Consider the following 20,864-nt stretch of genomic DNA (forward strand, 5'->3'; position numbering starts at 1 on the left):
TTGTTCCCACAAACAAAATAAATTCCAGGAAATATTGGATCTTTGTCTCCTTTAAATCCCCATCCACCTAAAATATGATAAGTATCTTCACATTGACTTGCACCTACAAAGTAATTATCAAACAAAGTATTATCTCTTCTAATACAAAATTTTCCACTAACAGGTTCATCAATATGAATTGCAACATTTTCATTTCTACTATTAAGCTTTTCATCTTCCTTCTGCCAAAATTTAGATTTAGTTTGTTTCAGCACCTCATTTCGCTTGTAAATTGCCCTTCTCTCTTCCACCATATTTAAGAAAGTTTTCTCTTCCGTTCTCAATTTGCATGTTAAATTTTTTCTAAAAACATACTCATAAGTTAGTTCACTAGTCACTAGGAAAAATTCCCTCATCTGTTTATCATGTTTCACTTTATTCAAGCTATTTTCAACTTTTAGATTTGCAAAAATCTCATCAAAGTCTGAGTAATAGTACTCTAAACGACCTGTTTGATAAAATAAACTAGCTATTACACTACAGGTTATGCCATAAGTAAGAGGAAGCATATTATACGTTACACCTTCTGAAACAGAGGTAGGCAATTTCACACAAAGCAATCTTTTGCATCCATCACCTTTACATATTCGGATAAAAGTCTTGAAAAGGTATTACTAGAAAAATCTCCACAGATCTATCTTGGTGAATCTCTGGTTTATGTACAATAATTTTATTTGTCCTGTCTACTTTATCATGATTAACCACAACTTTACTAGTCATGTTAGTTTTATACATCTCTTTATCTATTCCAAAAGGAAAAATGACAGCTAAAATTAACCAAACTAAGATTATCAGGATTACACATATTGAAGACAGTTTGCAACATCTTCTGAAAATTGAGCATCTCGAATTATTATTAGTAGAAGGCATCTTTAAAATTAATCAAAAAATAAAAATTAATTAAAAATCACTAAATATACACCCCTCTTTTTTTTTTTTGTCTAACAGTTTTTCTTCGACCTTATGTCATATATCAATGTGTTTTCCAGCTAACACACTTTCTTCGTCCTTGTGTCACCTAACACAATTTGTTCAACCTTGTGTCAGAACAAAATCAGTCATTATCACTTGCATCATCAAAATCTACTTGACTATTATTTACTTCTACTATTGGAGGAATGATTATATACGTCCACTCAGGCGACTTATACTTCTGATTTGGACTTTTACTCTTTTTGTTTTTCTGTTTATCACTTCAATTTTCTCTTCTGCTTGTTTTATCTTGTTTGAATTTTCTTCTTTTTGACTTGAAATCTCATTAACCTGTTCTTTTATTATATTCACTAGCTTAAATCTTGGACCTTCATTTCCATTTGGCCAATTATCTCCTTTTCTTGATAATTTCTTTTTCGGTTCAGCTAGATTATACTCCACTCTCCAAGCTCTTTTTCTTGAACATTTCACTTTTGATTCATCTCCACTTTCATCTGTTTCACTTTCTGTGTTATCAGCTTTACATTCAGGTACTTCTTTACTCGGCAGTTTCACTCTGTTAGGAACATCATCCTTATAGCTAGTACTTGGAATTTCGTCTTCTTCTTCTTCTTTAATTACTTCCAATTCACCAGTTTCAGAATTTTCGTTCCTTCTTCCAGAGCTTCCAATCTGCTTTTCAATACTCTCCTGATCTTAAATCACCACTTGTTCAGTTTCTTTTTCTGCTACTTGATCTGGCAGATCTTCTTCATTTTCGGAATCTTGTATTACAATCTCTTCATTTTCTTCATTCAATGCCTTATTCGCATTTGAATTTTCCAGATGTCGACTTTCTTATCGATCTTCAGGATCTGGATTTCTTTCGGGTTCTTCTTCAGAATCTGAATCAGCTGTTGTATCACCTTCGTCAGGATTTTCAGGTGCTGGCACTCGTATGGTATGACTAGCATGAACCCATCTCTTCAGTCCTCTACACTTTACTGCATTTGTTGTGACTAATATTACCTGTCTTACTTTCTGCCACCTTGGTACTAGGCAGTTTCTTCTCCGGTGTACTTTTGTTCTCAACCAGTCTCCTGGTAACAGATCATGAGCTTGTTCTTTCTCTTTTGTAATTACTTCAGTTCCCACCTGATGGAACCCAGAAGTTACCACATCAGATAGATTTTTGCAGTAATCCATAATGACACTATCATTAATGCTCAACAGTTTGTCAACTGGAACAAATGCTTGCCTCATGACTCTGCCCATAAGGATTTCATAGGGGCTCAAACCTGTTTTTCTATCTGGAATGCTTCTCAAAGACATCAGAACAAGTGGAAGTGCATCAGTCCACTTCATACCTGTCGCTAAACACATTTTTGCTATTCTGTTCTTTATTGTACCATTCACTTGCTCAACAACACCTGATGCTTCTGGTCTGTAAGCACAATGCAGCTTTTGCTTTATATCCAGTGCTTCACAAATCAATTTTGACAATCTGTTTTTAAAATGTGTACCACGATCAGTCTCGACCGTCACCGGAAATCCATACCTTGGTATGATTTCTCTCAAAAGCAATTTTGCCATAGTAACTGAATCATTGTGACGTGTTGGGAACGCTTCCACCCATCTCGAAAACAGACAGATTATCACCAAGACTTATTTGAGCTTGTTATGAGGTGGCATGTCAATGAAGTCAAGCTGTAATATGGGAAATTGACCACCCTCCCGTCCTATGGATCCCATGCTCACAACTATTTTTCTATTTGGATTGATCTGCTGGCATATTAAACATCTCTGACAAAGGGATTCTGCAATTATTCGGAATTTTGGATTATACCATGTTTGTCTAAATAATCTAATCATTGAATCTCTGCCTATATGTCCTGGACCATGATACATGCGAGCCATGTTAGAAATCATGCTATCTGGCATTATTGGTCTGTCATCTTTGTAAACCCAAATCTCATCTTCTTCCCTCTGTCCACATCCTGCTTTTAACCATGTATCTTTCTCCTCATCATCTGCCTCATATTGCAATTCTTTTACTCCTTGCCAAGTTTCAACTACAGATGTTAGCATAAGTGAGTTCAAAACATGTTCATTGTCTTTTTCCCGATTAATAGACATATTATTCTTTGCACAGAAGTTTGCTATTGTATCAGCATACAAATTTCCTTTTGTGATGTAGTCTTCACCTTTTTGATGTGCTGTGCACTTCACAACTGCAATTTTCTCTTGCATTTGAATTCCATCGATTAGCCTCTTGATCAATTTTGCATTTCTGATTGGTGATCCCGCAGAAGTTAAATAACCTCTTTGAGACCAGAGCTGACCATAGTCATGGACTACGCCATAACCATACTGACTATCAGTCACTATGGTAACTTTTAGCTCTTTTGCCATTTCACATGCACGAATCAAAGAAATCAATTCTGCTACTTGAGCTGAACGAATTCCTTTGAGACAGGATGCTTCAATTACATCTGCAACTGTGCACACAGAATATGCTGCACTCAGAACACCTTCATCTGTTCTTAAGCATGAACCATCAACAAATAAAACATAATCTGATTCTTCTAATGGGACATCTTTTATGTCTTGCCTAGGTTTTGTGCAGTATTCTAATACATCCAGGCATTCATGATCAACCTCATTCCTGACTTCTGTTTCAGTACCATCAGGTAATAATGTGGAAGGATTTAAATTCACACATCTTGCAATAGAGACATTATCCGACCCAAGGATAGTCTTTTCATATTTTGTCAACATGTTATTTGTCAAATGCTGTGTTTTGCTTCTCGTGAGAAGAATTTCAACTGAGTGTGGTACATATACTTTTACAGGAAATCCCATTATTATTCCTTCACTTAGTTCCAAACTTACACTTGTTGCAGCTACTGCTTTTAAGCAACCTGGTAATGCTTTTGCCACAGGATAAAGAACAGCTGAGAAATATGCTATTGGCTTTCTCAGTCTTCCATGTCTTTGAATCAGAACTGATAATGCACAACCTTCTCGTTCACTGCAATACAGCTCAAATTCTTTTTCATAATCAGGCATTCCCAAAGCTGGAGCTTCACACAAACTTTTCTTTTACTGTTCAAAAGCTTCTAATTCAGTATCAGTTAAGCAAATTGGGTCTTTTATGTCTGCTTTTGTCAGTCTCTGCAGTGGCTTTGCAATTACTGAAAATCCACTAATCCATTGGCGACAATAACCTACCATTCCTAGAAACATTCTAACCTGTCTCTGTGTTTTTGGAGGTTGCATTGCTTGAATCATTTTTATTCTTTCTGTTGTCACTTGTCTGATTCCCTTTGCAATTCTGTGACCAAGATATTTTACTTCTTGTTTGCAAAACTGTAATTTTGCAAGTGACACTTTGTCCCTCATCTGCCAGATGATTAAAAAGAGTAATGGTATCTGTCACACAATTATCTCTTGTTTTTGCAGCTACAAGGTCATCAATATACTGCACTAACGTAGATTTTCCAGGTAAATCTAGGTTTTCCAAGGATTTCTTTAGCAACTGATTAAAAATAGATGCACTTTCAGTGTACCCTTGAGGGATTTGACACCATGCTAGGATACGCTCTTTGAACCGGAACGCAAACATTTGCTGGCTCTCTGGATGCAATGGAACAGTAAAGAATGCGTTACATAAATCAATAACTGTATACCATTCTGCATCATGCGGAATCTGATATAAAATTACCGCTGGGTTTGGTACAACTGGGCAACATGGAACAACAATTTGATTAATCTTTCTCAGGTCTTGAACAATCCTGAAAGTTCCATTTGGCTTTTTAATTCCCATTCTCGGTGAATTACATGGAGTGCTTTCAATTTCTCTTAAAACACCTTGTTTTATGAATTTGTCTATTACAGGAGTAACTCCTTCAATCACTTCTGCTTTCATTTTATACTGAGGAATGTTTGGATAATCTGCTCCTTGTTTTACTGATATTTTAACTCTGTCTACATTTTTCATCAAACCCATTTCATCTCCAGTGAAATCCCAAATTTTAACATTCACTGTCTCTTTTAATTCTTCTGGTAAATTACTTTTTATCAAACACAGGATATAATTTACTCTCTTCTGCCTCAACCATTAACATTGTTAATTTGTATAGGCCATCTTCTTCTGGAGTTTGGAGCTCAATACGATCCGGTGAGCAATATATTTTACAATTTATCTTGCAGAGAATATCCCTACCTAACAGATTTACAGGACTGCTGTCACAAACTACAAATCTATGCATGTCCTTAAATTTACCAATTTCAACTTCAACTGGTTCAGTTAAATCGGTTTTAATTTGATGATTGGCTACGCCTACTACTTGGATCTTGTCACCAGAGAGAGGTAGGTTTTCTATTTCCACTGATCTAACAGTAGAACGGGTAGCACCTGTATCCACTAGGAAAGTAATTTATACGTCATTCACTTTACCATTAACAAATGGACCAGATTGATCTACCTCAAGAGTGGCTCCAAGCACACACTCTTCCTCCTCTCTCAGGCACCGTCAGAAGTAATCCTCAGATTCACTCCCTCCATCTTCTTTCAACTAATACTGTTGAGAAACATTTGGCATATTCACTCTTGATGATCTGTTTACCTGTTCACCTCCGTTGAATCCTGTTTCTGCACTGTATCTCTGCACATTTAAACAGTTTGGAAGTGATGGCTGTGGAATCTGACTTTGTTGAATCACTACCTGTCGCTGTAGCTGTTGCTGCTGATTTATCTCATTCTGCATCTGTGGATTTAATGATGCATTTTTTAACAAATTTCTGGGCGGATTCTTACATTCGCTCTTCCAGTGTCCAATTTCGCCACAATTGAAACATGGAGTTTCTGTTTTAGCTTTTCAATATTACCCATCAATTTTGGTTTATTATATTTACCTTTAAATTGCCCTTGATTATGATCAACATTTTTATTTCCTAAAGTTGCTATTTGTTGTTCAGCCACTTTTACCTGATCCCACATAGCCTTTTCTTTTAGCTTCTTTTGTTTAGCATCAATTTCATCACTACAGTATTTTGCTTTTCTCAAAATTTCATCTACTGTGAGTGATTGCCAACCAACTATTCCAGATCTTATCATTTCACCAATTTCAGGTCTCAAGCCATATACAAATCTGTATATAAAATGGCTCATGTTCTTTTCACTTAAACTTTCATAACCACTGTATTGTTTAAATACCAGCAGTAATCTTTCATAAAATGAATGACTGATTCTTTTGGCTCTTGAGTTGTTCTATCTATTTTAACCCAGTCTACTTCCTTTGGGGGAATCTTGTTTTTCAACCAGACAATTACCTTTTCATACATTTTTATTACGTCTGCTGAAGGTGCACCTGCTACTTTATTTCGAGCAGGTTCCTCTGTAGGCCAATCTATAGAAATGTTACATTCTGTCCATAAATCTGATGGGACAACTATGTCAAAGAATCCATCAAGATCAACCCACAACACTTTTGAAACTTTCACAAATCTGTCTACCTGTCGATACCATTCTACAGGTTTTTCTGTCAATCGAGGAAAATCATTTGTAAACAGTAAAATGTCTTGTCTGGTCCATGGAGCATGTACATACCCTCCTCCCGGTATTTCTCTCATTGGAAACTCGTTTGCTACTGCTTCCTTTTCTCTGGCAGGAAAAGCTAAGCTTGTTCTGTCTTCCTCTCTTTTCTTTGACCATTTTATTCTCCATTTGCTTAATTCACCCCATTTTCTCAGAATTACAATCAATTCTTTAATTCGAGTTATTCTTCCTGTAGTATTCAAATTTTCAATGTCTTTTTCAGAGAAATCCACCCTATATGTTTTCTGCAAACCTTTCTGCTTACTTAAATCTACTTCTAATTCAAAAGCTATTTCCTCTAATTGGTCATATTTGTTTTTCGTTTTCCATGTTATGCTTTTGCAAATAAATAATAATTCATCATCCTGATATGCTTTCAAACTGTCAGTTCCAATTGTCCCAATTATTAATTCTTCTATATCTGCTTTCAGTTTTGCAACATCAAGTAATTTAGATTCAGGGCTTTGTGATAAATCTATTTTATTCAAGCTCTTTTCTGGAGTTCCAGCATCAGATTCTGCACCAGATGGATTTTTACATGAAAAACTTTGATTAAAAGTTAAATCAGGCATCATTGTTTTCTCTCGATGTATTTCAGATAAGTCCGAATAAAAAATTTCTGCACATTCTGTATTTATGCATTTAATGGAACAATTAAAGCTGAATGTCTAACTTCCCTTTGATCAAATACTGGAAGAACAGGTCCAATTGTTACAGGTACTGTTACTGCTTCCATGTTTTTAGTTAACTGCTGTATTAATTCATCTTTTGAACGAAAATATTCTGAGGTATTTGGTAACTCCTCACACCTTTCTGTTCTCATTCCATTTCTTGGGGTTTCATTTCTCTGAACTGGAGTTTCAGCATAATTTCTATTTTCACCTGATATACTAGAATTACATCTTGTTTCTACTCTTTCAGGTGTTTTTCTAATATTCGAATTTGATCTGGGAGATGTCTCATCAATAATTTCTCTTGGTGGAGCACTTGGGGAAGACCATGAACAAACTGGTTGATAAGGTGGCGGTTTCCTAATATAAATTTCTTCTAAAACCGCATCTTCTACATCACTTTCTTCACTATTTTTCTTTTTCTTTTGGGCATTCTTTTGTCCAGTTACCTCATTAATCATTCTCGCTGGGTATAAACCATCACATGTGTTTTCACGTCTCCATCGACGCATTCTATCCTCATGTGTTTCCCTATTAAAACCTAATCCAGTACCTCTTGCTATTCCTATATTCTCTTGTTCTATTTCAAACATTTCATCCTCCCATTCAGCTAAAGCCTCAAATGGAGTAGGTCTGGGCTTTGGTACAAGATTTGTCATCCTTTCTCTTAAATTTGTCAAAACCCCTATGTTAAATGATCCATCTTCTGGCCATGCTAATGCACAATCATTCTCGGTATACTACATCCAATTCTCAATCCATAGACAAGTATGATAGCCATATTCATCTAACATATAAGCTGCAGGTGTTTTGTACTTATGAAGTAATCTTCCACCTCGCGTTTCAATTTTCTTGTCCGGTTTAATTTTAATTTTCAATTTCTGAAACCATGAAAGTTTCTTTTTCTCCTTTATGTATTAATAATCCATGTTTTTAAACAATATCCCTTGCTTCGTAAAAGATCGTAACTACTTCCTTGTTGTTCCGTGATTCCAACCAATCCGTGCGCGAAACTCACCAACAAGCCAATCCGGTTAAGCCTCGTCACTATTTTGCTCAACCAATAGAATTACTGCTTTACAGAAAGAGCCAATCAGTGCGGGAATACTGTGACGTATGTTAGCCAATCACAGCGCGACACCTGTGACGTATACTGTCTCTGCAGTTTCTCTGTCCCTCGCTCCGCTCTAACACCTCCTTTACAAAATATTTTCACAGCGCCATATTTACAAATCTTTCAATTGAATTCAGTTAGTAACTCCACAAAACAAACCATTTGCCTGTTTCGCTAAAATAAAGTGATAGCTTTTTCAAACATTCAAGTATTCTTTTGCGTGAAATGGACGACGCTATTCTCACAGAATATTTAAATTCGTCGATAAAGTAAGGCTACTCTAACCTTCTAGTAGGTAATAACGAACTTGTTTCTCTCCGAATGCACTTATAGAAACAATTCAGAGTTTCACTTGATCGAATATCACAAATTCATTTACGCACATTCAAACGGAAAAATCCCTAACCATACATTCATGAATCTATAGTAGGACTCTAACCCACCAATAGAAATCCTCACTCGCCAGTAAAATAGATGACGCTTCCTTACCCTTCACTCAAGCTTGGATATATTCTACTACTCTTTTCACAGTAAGTTTTAGAACAGGACATAGGTCCCTATACTCAAAAGCTACGATTTCATAGACAATCCTCACTATGCATTTTACCTTACATACCTAAAATCCTTAAACTTGTGCTGTACGTCCACAACACTAGTGATATGCGGCAATACCACTATTTTGAAACAGAACAAATGCACTGTGTAACTTCACCTGTCACACTTCACTTGCCGGCAAAACCAGAAATTTTCACACTGCTGGAAAAAACCTTTCGACTACATATAACAACTGAACAACCTTAACATGTTTTAGTCATCAATCCTATGTTCTACCATGTAACATGCCAGTTACCATAGTAACCAAACTCTGCTACCAAGAAATTGATCCAGCGCTCCTAATGAAAAACTGTCTCACAAACTCTACCTATCACCATGATTCTCACCATTAATCATAAAACTCTCATAAAGGCCATAAACCAACGAGACAATTTTTGAGCAACTGAATCATGTGGCCTAATTAATCGAAGTATTCACAATTTATTTACATAATTATATACATCTGCAGTTTGTCTATTCTCACCATGGTTTTAAACTTATAACATTTATAATTAAGCCACTAAGGTGATTGGATCAACTGATGGAAACTAGACCATGAATAAACAAGACCAGCTTGTCATTTCAAATCTAATTTTTATTAGCTTTATTTTTCAAAGAAAGAGCATTTAGTTAAGAATCTTTATTTTATTAGCAAATAAGAAAGCAGCATTTTAATAAAGAATGACTTATTAGACTGACACTCTCAAAGCAAAATCAGAAAACATAAATTATTAGCAGAATAACAGTTTCCATTCCCTAAATCTATTTCCCTGTCTAATTCTCACTTCACCTAGAAAGGAAAAATCATTTAAAGTCTGCTGTCCTTACGTGCGCCAAAGAGTCCAACAGCACGTCACTTCATTGAGGAATCGGAAAGCGAGAAGCGCCCTCCTGCTCATAACATCAGGTTTTATACCTTTCTTTCTAACTAAACTTTCTACATTTTACATTCTTTCGTAGAAATCCAAGCTTCTCATTGGCTGTCTCGTGTCAGTCCATGATAAAAACATTAGGTCACTACCATTCCTTGACCATGTCCAGGCTTTTACATAAGCCCTATTGTCTCTTATTTCCATGTCTTTCGGCTTCCTCAAGAATGATACTTTCTCCACGAGTCTCAAACTATAGCTTCCTAGCCTTGGCAGACACATCTAATTCCTGTCCTTGAGCCTTTCCTCCGATAACACGTTCTGCACAATGAATGAACTGCTTTTCAAATATTGATGTCAGCGTGGTAAAAATCTTCACAACTGCGCATGTGCAAGGCTCCACTCTGGACAAGCTTTCGCATCTGTACCTCTGTTAGCCATTTTTCTGAACGATCTTTAGGCCTCACTTTGGAAACTATTATTTAATCAAACACAAGACATCAATTAATTAAAGAATTGAGACCCATTCTGTTACCCACCCCCAAAACTAATTAAACCCGTTAATATGTTACCTAGCAAAGCACACAAAAGCAGCATTATATTTACTTTTCTTCTTTGAACTGGATGAATCTCCGCGAGCTTTTTGTCACAGAAAAGACATAACATAAGCACACAAAATAAGCACATGCCATTAGTTAAACAGCCGCTTTTAATATTGACAAAGACAATAGACAAGGTTAGTTTATTATTTTTCTTTGCATTTGCAGCATAAAGCACATTAGTTAATCCCGCGTGTACTGATGAATAAATTCTTATACTAAGTTGATTAGTAATTTCACCACATGTTTATTAATTCAATTCATATTATTATGGGAGATTAACTTTGCAAGTTTGAACAAAATCTTGTTCTTCACCTTGCTCCATCACCGGCAGAGGGATTAGTGGAGAATATTCCCCCAAATGTAATACCTGATAAAGCAGTCGTGGGCGCTACCAACTTAGCCCCTATCGAAGATAGCATCATGGATGGTATTCCCTGCTCAAATAGATGTGCGGCTCTAGAAAAACTATCAGGGGAGTCGTTAGATGCCCCAGCAAGTGTAAGTAGGGCCACAGAAGATAATAATGATGCCCCCCGATGGTGTATTAGCTGTGAGAACAAAAACTTGCTTATACTGCATAGAGTTGACATGCTTGGTAGGGATGTAGAGTTGATAAAATAGATGTTGGCAGAATTATTGAGGAAAAAGGACCAAACTCGAGGTACAAACACAAACATAGTCTCCCCTCCATTACCAACTGCTAAAATGGGCAGACCTTATGCGTTATGCCTAACACCCATATTAGCGAAAGGGGTGGGTGGATCGAGGGTGGCCAGTAATGCGCCCAAGGGTCCCCGTCTGTCACCCGTTAAACAAGATATAAACAGGAGGGACACAGGCTCTAGAGGGAAGGATGAGGACACTGGAGCTAAGAGTCTAGGACCAGGTTCTTTTATTCTCACTCACCAAAAATCATCCATTGGGGCTCGACCTCAACAAGGAGCAATTAAAAACAGGTCCCCGCTAAGAAATCCTGCAACAGTAGCCTATATGACTAAGGTCCCCAAATTAGATAATAAATCTAACTATGAAAGTAGTGAGACTATCACCAATAAAGCAGTACACTGACTACTGTATGTGAGGGGCTGTAGGTCCATTATCAGGGAGGACATGGTAAGGGTAAAAAGTGTTTCTCTATTGAGCTCACGTACAGATTGTATCGAACTAGAGTTGTCTAACGTGGAATTGGCAGAGAACCTAGTGGCCCTGGAATATAGTACCGCACCCTCCAAACATTCTGACATTCAAATCAGACGCTTACCTCAATGATCTACAGACAGGGAACAAAGTATATCTGACCTTAATAGTATTGATTGACTGGATGAAATCCCACAAGAAAGGGAAGAGGGAGATAGCATGCTATCTATACATAGAGCAGAACCAAGTCATTGTAGAGGGGAGGGGAAGATCGGAAGAGAGCCTGTCCATGTAGTTGCCCCAGAAATAATACCAAGGGATTTGCAGATACTCTCCTGGAACATAGCAGGACTACAAAAAAATGTATCCATACCTGAATGGAACGTTTTCATCGAAAAGTTTGATGTCTGCATGTTTCAGGAGACTTGGAGTACCTATCCAATATATAAATCTGGGTATTCCACCTTCTACACACCCGCAACAAATTCCGGTAAAGGTCAACCGTAAGGGGGGCTCCACATCTGGGTTAGGATAGCATTAAATTGGGCAATTATAAATAATAATTCCATGTCAGAGGACATTTTACATCTTACTATTAAGGGGAATCAGAAGTCAGACAATGTAGAATTGTATAATATCTACGCGAGAGGATCCCCGGGGGCCCACATTTCTTCTACAATAGCAGCCTTCGAGTCGGAATTAGCTAATAGCCCCCCACTCTCTGAAATCATTGTGGCTGGGGATCTAAATTGTACCTACGAACCTTTAAGGCGGGAAGACTTCCTAGGAACAGCAGAGGAAGATGCTAAATGGTCCATACAAACCTTGACGCTGGCACCTATTAAAAGATGGTCTCCTAGGGCAATCCAGATCAACGCCCTAACCCTAGAATATAATTTAAGAGCGATAAATGGAAGAACAACCTCTGACCAAGACGGGGCTAACGCATTCAATAGGCTCAATAGCCCATCTCGTATAAACTATATCTTATTGGACACCCGCCTTTTGGACAGTTTACTAGACATGGAAGTGATACCGTCCCAAGACAGCGATCACAACCCCTTATGTATGAGATTAAATTGGGGAACAATTAATGTAAATAGAAGTATAAGCCCCCTAAAATTATCTGAGGAGGTTGTGCTCTCGAATTGTAATCAGCGGTTGAAGTGGGACTGGGTGAAATTCCAGGCAGGAACTATAGATATGATTAGTGAACATATAACACTGTACACTGATGTGTTGAAACAATATGAGGGGACAATTGATTGTCCCGTGGGTCACTCATTTGTTAAAGATTATAACAACATAATTGAAAAATTGGGCCAGTGTTTCTCTGTGGAGGGTAATGGTAAACAGAAACAGTGCCCACAAAAAACAAGTTTTCCTTGGTACACGGACCAGTGTAAGGGTAAGAGGAAGATGCTAACCTCAGCACTGTTTAAAAAAGATCCATCCTTAGTAAGATCAGCTAGAAAGGACTATGCCAGGGCAATAGTGTTTGCAAAGCGTGACTGGGAGGTACAACACTGGCAGGATCTCAAATGTGCATCCCAGAAGAAAGATTCTAGGTTATTTTGGGATTTAATTAATAAGGCCAAGAAAATGGGAAATAACCCAATTTCTAACCATATAACAGAACAGCAATGGTTTTTACAGTTTCATGACTTGTATTGTGGTGGAGCTGAACCAGGTCCCCTCATGACTAGCCCTGTTGATCCCGGGTCAGAATTCCAGGCTCCTGAGGAACCATTTAGCACTACCGAGGTGCAGGTGGCTATAAAGAACTTAGCCTCGGGTAAGGCTGCAGGCCCTGATGGACTCCCGGGGGACCTGCTTTTATATGACCCCGAAACCTGGGCAAACCTCATCTCCCGAATAATGAATTTAATTACAAAGTCCCGGACTCGTGGAAGGGAGCAGAGGTTGTGACAGTATTTAAAAAGGGGGAGAGAAATGACCCTGCTAACTACAGCCCGATCAGTTTGATTGACGTGATCCAAAAGGTGGTTGGCAGGGTCATTATCGCTAGGGTGGGGTCATGGCTAGAAGAAAAGAGTATTCTTTCCCACTTCCAAGCGGGTTTTAGGAAAAAGGTGGGTACAATGGACCAAGTATTCAGAGTTTTTGCTGTGTACTGGAAGATCGTTACGATAGGTAAAGGTAGCCTTTACTTGGCATTTATAGACCTCAAGATGGCCTTTGACCTGGTGCCACGCCATAAACTATGGCAGTTATTGCAAAAACTTGGCTTCCCCATTGCCCTTCTTGTGCTCATTGTGAAATTGCATGAGGGGAATTATGCTAGGATTAGATGGAGGGATAATGGGCAGCTGACAGGTAGCTGTGAGCAGGGGGGGTCCGCCAGGGCTGTGTGATGGCGCCGACCTTGTTCTCCCTATTTGTAAATGGGGTGGTGGATCATCTGAGGGAGATCTCGGCCGACGCCCCAGTCCTGGCGGGGGAGAAAATGCCCACCCTGCTCTTTGCTGACGACACCCTCCTGTTATCTAAAACCCCAGCAGGCCTCCAAAAGTTGTTAGACCGTTTTAGCTCATTCTGCGATGAGAATGGCCTTACTATTAACACCTCTAAAACGAAGCTGATGGCCATGTCACCCTCAAAGAGGTTTAGGAACAACATCTCCCTCAATGGCACTCCACTGGAGATGGTAGATTCTTTTGATTATTTGGGGGTAAGGGTGAACAGCCGGATGAACTGGAAAGATCATATGGCCAAAATGCTTATAAATCATAAGAGAGCATCAGGTGCAATTTTAAGGGTACATAGAGAGCCTATGAGTAAACCTATAGCCCCTGCCCTTGAGATGTATGCAGGGAAGGCACTGTCATCGGCAATTTATGGATCAGAGCTATGGGGGTCGGAGAACACTGCCGATCTAGTAAGATCTGAAAATAAATTTCTAAGAAACTTGGTTTCACTCCCCGTTTCTACGCCTGTAAAACCTTTACTGCATGAGATGGGGAAGCGAGCATTTAAAGACATAGTCTGCCTGTGCCCGCTACTCTTCTGGGCTTGCCTCAGACGAACACCAGAGTTGGCAAACTACGAAATTGTCCTTGATGAATTAATCAAACTCAACACTGGAAATAAGATCATGCGGTTGGGTAATCTCAGGCAGTTGGTCGTGAAATTTGGGCTGGGTGAAGCATAGGGTAGCCAATGTCCTCCCTCGAAACAAATATTAAAGAGGATATATTGGAACGGTACAGCAGGAAGAGCTAAGTATCTGTAAATGGGGGACCCTCAGTGAGAAATTTCTGTCACATAAACCTGTGAGGAGTTTGGAACTATTCCTGGATTTTATACAAAAACCCAGGGACAGATCTCTACTTAAAGCTGGGGGTTGGGACCCTCCCGGTGAATGGAATCACCGCCGGTTGGAAAAAGTCAGGCTCCCCCGTCTCTTCTTGCCCCGGATGCTTTGCCCCTAATGAGTCTGTGGCCCATTTTCTCTTTGCATGTCCTGCTTACAAGGCCGCTAGGAAAACTTGGTTAAAACCAATCTGGAAGGAGTTGGGCCTCGGGTGCCATAAGATGGCTTTACGTGTCCTGACCACCAACACGTCATCCCTGATGGTAGTATGCGGGGTATCAAAGTTTCTGGGTAGCGCTTGGCAGACTCGATTAAGGCTGTTAAAAGCGACCCCCCCGAAAAAAGTTCTGACTGTGGACTGATAAAGTTTTTATACCTATATGAGATTTTCTATGTGTTTTATTGTGTATATATATATTTATCTGTTTTTAAAATGGTCCATGTATGCTTGTATGTACAATTGATTGATGGAATTTTAATTATGATTGTATAGGGATGTACAGACTTTTATGATAAATGTTTTTATCGAATAAAGTACATTAAAAAATAAACTAAGTGGAACAGACCTGAACATTCTAATTGTCTGACAACTTTTGCTAGAAATCATTACATGGTGTTACATGTATTAGCCAATAAAAAGGCCTTTTTAATAGAAAGGGTAAGTTAACTGTGACAACAGAGACAATTTTGATGACTGTATTATAATACATTACAATAAAACTCTTCAGTTAAGGGAATATTTCGATTACAATCCAATATCTAAACCACCTGAAATTCACAAGTTATGGATAACATGTATATGCTCATATAGAATGTCTAGTGGCCATTCATCCATGCAAGGAACCCCATTTCTTCAAACTTAACTTGAAGAAAACTAAATTGCTAACCGCTCCTAACAATTTAGGCCCTTAGGCACAATACTCTGTAGCCTCTCTGAATCCGCGACCTGCAGTTCCAAGGTGGAGCCCCTTAGAGTAATTCCGGATCAGTCTTCACACTTTAAGAAGCAGATCAAAAATGGCATTCACTCCCACTTCCACTTCAATGTCTCCTCTGAGAGATTCCGCTATTCCTTCCTCGGGAATCTCACCTCTGTGTTTGCCTCTAGCATACTCTCAAGACTCCTTTATCGTATGAGTCTGTACCCCAGACTCCCTGACTATGTGCTTGTGAAACTGAATAATGTGCCAAATATTGCAGGGGATAGTTTGGACACTGCATGGCTGGTGTAATCCAGAGAATATAAGCACTGCAAATTGAGCAAAGTCAGGTCGAAACATGAGCAAAATTAAGTGAAATAACCCTGAGAACATTTGATTGTGAGATGCACAGTATACTAAAAGCTTTGGTTGTGCACTGCATGTTCTTTAAAAAGTATTCATATTTAAGGAAAGAATGTATAATTTTTATGATTTTATTTTACACAGGAGAAAAGGATAAACACCCACTTGTAACAACAAAATATGGTCAACTTCAAGGAACACAGCTCGGAGTTAAGGGAACAGATAAAGCTATTAATGCATTCCTTGGAGTTCCCTTTGCAAAACCCCCACTTGGAGCATTGAGATTCTCTCCTCCAGAGCGTCCTGAGCCATGGAACAATGTCAGGGAGGCAACGGCCTACCCTCCAATGTAAGAAAGCAATGTTTGATTGTCATGTGTCAGCCATATTCAATCTGATTTGAAAGGTCCTGCTACCCTCCATGAAAGAGCATTTAACACACTGTACAGGGAAGAACATTTAGAAAACTCGGAAGCAAATCCATCTTAGAAACAATTATTTATTTCAAGATGACTGTTCTGCAATACTTTGGTCAGGGAGGTAGGCTGCACTGTTTGATAAAGTGGTTCCAAAAATTAGTTGTCTGGAAAATCTTCAATTAGTATTTTATAAAATTCAGCCACATCCCTCCTGGTCCCCCCAGTCACCTTAACAACAACAAACCAGCCACAGAAATCGGATAACCATGAGCAATTTTAAATTAATTCAGTAACTCATTTAACCCCTTCGACGCTGATGACGAGCTGGGCTCGTCATGAGGTAGCCTCCTCGCACGCTCATGACGAGCCCAGCTCGTCACGTAAAGTGCGCTTTTGAAAAAGTCAGCGTACGAGCGGAATTCCGCCCGCACGCATGCGGTTAAGTATGGTAAATGTTTGTAGCTGCTTCTTGAACGATATTCAAGGAGCAGAGCTTTCACTTCTTATCTTTGGAAAAAATAAGAGCTATGAACCCTGTCTAAGAAACTATTGCAGCGCACAAGTTCCCGACATCTCAATTGAACTGTTCATTGAAAGAAATTGAAATAAACTGAAACTGAAGCTCTGATGTAGTGTGGCGGCTGACAAGTCAAATGAATGTTCCAATGTAACCATTACTGTTGTAAATTCAGTATTACCTATTTACCCAGCCGCCAGGTAAATAATGAATTTCTGCATCGATTTGCATGGTTGCTGGCTAAATATCCTCCGAATACATTGCAGAGATTATGTACTATTTGCCCACAGCTGCGCAAATAGCAAAGAAACAACACTATTTATCCTGTCGCTGACTAAATAGCAGAGATTATGCACAATTTGGACAATGGCTGTGAAAACAGCACAATAAAGTCACTGTTATCCGGCCGTGGACTAAATAGCAGAGATCATGTACTATTTGGCCAGCAGCCATGCAAACAGTAAAGAAGCTTCACTATTCATCTGGCCGCCAACTAGAAAGCAGAGGTTATATACTCTTCATCCAGCAGCCATGCAATTAGAAAAGAAGCTTCGCTAATTACTCGGACACAGATAAAATACCAGAGATTAAATACAATTTGGTGATTTCTTTTTTACAATTTAGGATTAAGCCAATTACATGCAGACTGTTGGACCTGGCACTCGCTGCAGGGTCACCTCCTAACGGTTTGCCTTGTTCCTCCACTTTTTGTTGAATTCGTTTTTGTTGGCTTTACGACTCTGTGCACTTTACTACTTCTAACCAGTGCTGAGGTGCTTGTGCTCTCTTCTCTAAACGTGGTTTGATTGGTTTACACCTGAATTACATATTTAATTCACTTATAAGTCCCCTGTAGAGTGGTATACTATATACTTAGGGCCAGTAAATTAAATGCTAGCAGTGTAACTTCAGCTCTTATTGTGCCACCCACTTAAGTAGCACTTTAAAATATGTCGAAGGCCTGCCTTTGTGCCTGAACACAGCTTTCAACTGAGAGCTGGTGAGCCTCCTCTACTCCGACCTTTTAACGCAAGTGCTTATCCACGGCGTATTATTTTGCACATTTCTGGTCTGACGCAGAACCAGACAGAGTTGTCCCTTATCCCCTCTCCTCTTTGTGCTTTCCATAGATCCCCTGGCGCGCACAGTGCACTGCGATGACTCAGCTGTGGGGTTGAAGATAGAACAAATTGATGGAGAATAGATTTGCCTTTAATGCGTATGATGACCTTCCCTTCCTCACTGACGCTTCCACTTCTGGTCCCACGTGCTCAAATTTCTAAATCTCTATGAATACTTCTTAGGGGGATCGGAAGCCAATCACTCCTATTGACCTTGCAGGATGACTCTGCAGTGGTTAGCTGGAACTCTGATATCCCAATCTGATGCCTTAGCTTTAAGCACTTAGGTGTCCACTTAACAACAATACCTGAGCTCACTCACTCCCTTAACCTCCCTCCCCGCCTTTGAATAACTAAAACCAGACTTGCCAATGAGTCCTACCTTTCCCTCAACATTCTTGGGCCAGATCAAACTCATAAAAATGATGCCACACCTGCGCTTCTTATGCACCCTACATAATTTTCTGCTTCAAATCCTTGACACTTGGTTTACCGAAAATAAATCACAACTCCGCTCCTTTCTCTGGAAAAGTAAGAATCCCATGTGTTGCTCTTGCGAGATGTCGCTGCTCAGTCTACAATAAAGGTATAAGAGCAATAGATGTTTGTCTTCATTACTAAGCCTCCTAATTCCTGTTCATCAATGATTGACTTACTGGAGGTTAGAGCGGCTGGAACTAGCTCACCTCAGCCTGGATGAGGTGATGCATTATCTCTATGGCAGGCCCATCCATCTTTCTATCCCAGAATTTACTAGGACCGTCTTCAGGTATGGCATACTGCCAATAGATTTCTTGACTGGAATAAGAGACTGAACCAACTGACTCCCCTCTGGAGGGAGCGTTGGTTTGATCATGCAGTGCAATTGAAGGTGTTTGACACTAGGACTGGATCAGGATTACAGTATTAGGTGATGTGTGGTGCGGGGCGCATATATGTATCCATGCAGAACTACAGACCTTCTTGGCTCTTTTCCCCCGCCCAGTTCCATAGATACTTACTATCGAGACACGCACTCGGGCACTATCAACCAGACTTAACTGACCTGCCAGAATTTACACCCATAGAGGCTAGATTATTGATGAGCAGTCTGAGACGGGATGGATTTCACAGCTCTACCATTCCTTAGACTAATGCTCTGACAGGATTGGACCATCTCCAGTGGAGATGGGTGAGATGGATTGAAAATCTAGAGGGTGCGGAGTGGCTGGCGTCTTTTATGAATCCCAGGGAGCTTGTCATCTCAGCGCATTTCAGATTGATCTGATTACACAATTTACACCTTACATACAGGACTCCCCAGGTACTTTGGCAAGCAGGCCTACTACTTGAACACAACTTCACATGCTGTTCGTCTCCTGGGGCAGATTTTTTTCACATGGTATGGCAGTGCCCACTGATTGCCTGATACTGGTCCAAAGTCGGCAGATGATTGTCCAGCATCTTGGCTCAACCTTTTACATTGACATGAAAATTCCCCTCCTGGGGAGAGACTTAATGGATTTGGTGCAGCTAGGGGTGACCAAACACTAGTTTGCTTGGCAGTGTTTGTGGCGGCCAAGTGGGATATGGCAAGAAATTGGAACTCTGCGCAACCACCTAGCCTTGCACTGTGGAAATCTGCCATGGATTGGTGCGCCAAACAAGAGGAACCACTCTATATTGAGAGAGGATGTCCTCAGAAGTTCCTCAAGATTTGGGGTAAATGGTGGGAGTATTATGGTTTGACCACAGTATGAGAGAATATAACCACAACTGACTCAACATCTATGAAACCACAGTTTTTTGGGCAGGCCGATTAATGGGAGCACATTGGTTACCAATTGATTGTTACTGTTTATTTCACTGCAGCTTCATTCTGATACAATAAAAAAAAGTGATTATAAAAAAAGCCTGCCATGTTGACTTGCCATTTAAACCACCTTGCCAAGCCTTATACTCCTCTTTTATAACACATAAGTCACCCTTTAGGTAGGCCCTAGGTAGCCCATATGACCAGGTGCTATGAAATTTAAAGGTTGTACAAGTAGCTTTAAGTTTTTCATGTCCATGTGGTGAAAAACTCCTAAATTCATTTTTCACTACTGTGAGGCCCACCCCTCCCATAGGATAATATTTGGGATTTCTTATTACATTTATTTAGCTTTAATTTCCAACTGGGGGCAGGTAGCCATTTCATGTTTACTGTGTTTGGAATTGTAATGAGAAACATATTGAATGATAAAGTCGGGTTATGATTGCAGTTTTGAAAATGTCACTTTTAGAAAGTTGGTATTTTTCTACCATTAGCACTATGTTGCCTGTCTTGGGTCACATGACTGGTTGTAACTGATAGTTAGACTTTGAGTATTCCTCCCAGACAGCCACAAAATAGAGGGTATAGGTGTGCCTCGATGGGCCATCTGGTGGCAGGTTGAGGGGGAGAGCTAAGCACAGCCCCACTTGCAATTGAACAGGGAGTGCTCTGCCCTTACACAATAGACCTAACACACACAAATTGTGACTACAGCCAGCTTGGAGCCAGGGCAGGGGAGTCATGAAGTTCCATGTACTACACTGTCACTGTCAAGAAGCTTCTCCCAAATTCTTGAAGGAGAGCACAAGGTTATAAAAAGGGGACCTAAGACACCAACTTTTCAGTTCACTCCTGGACC

General features: G+C 39.5%; 1 protein-coding gene across 1 annotated transcript in view; it reads left to right on the forward strand.

Annotated features, from left to right (window-relative positions):
- LOC144797613 (fatty acyl-CoA hydrolase precursor, medium chain-like) overlaps positions 1–20,864 on the forward strand; it is a 413,977-nt gene that overhangs the window by 32,768 nt on the left and 360,345 nt on the right. Inside the window, exon 3 of the mRNA XM_078668304.1 lies at positions 16,299–16,503. Within this exon, the coding sequence (XP_078524430.1) occupies positions 16,299–16,503 (205 nt within the window). The remainder of the gene's footprint in view (positions 1–16,298; positions 16,504–20,864) is intronic.

This window comes from Lissotriton helveticus, chromosome 12 (genome assembly GCF_964261635.1).
Source record: "Lissotriton helveticus chromosome 12, aLisHel1.1, whole genome shotgun sequence".
NCBI lineage: Eukaryota > Metazoa > Chordata > Amphibia > Caudata > Salamandridae > Lissotriton > Lissotriton helveticus.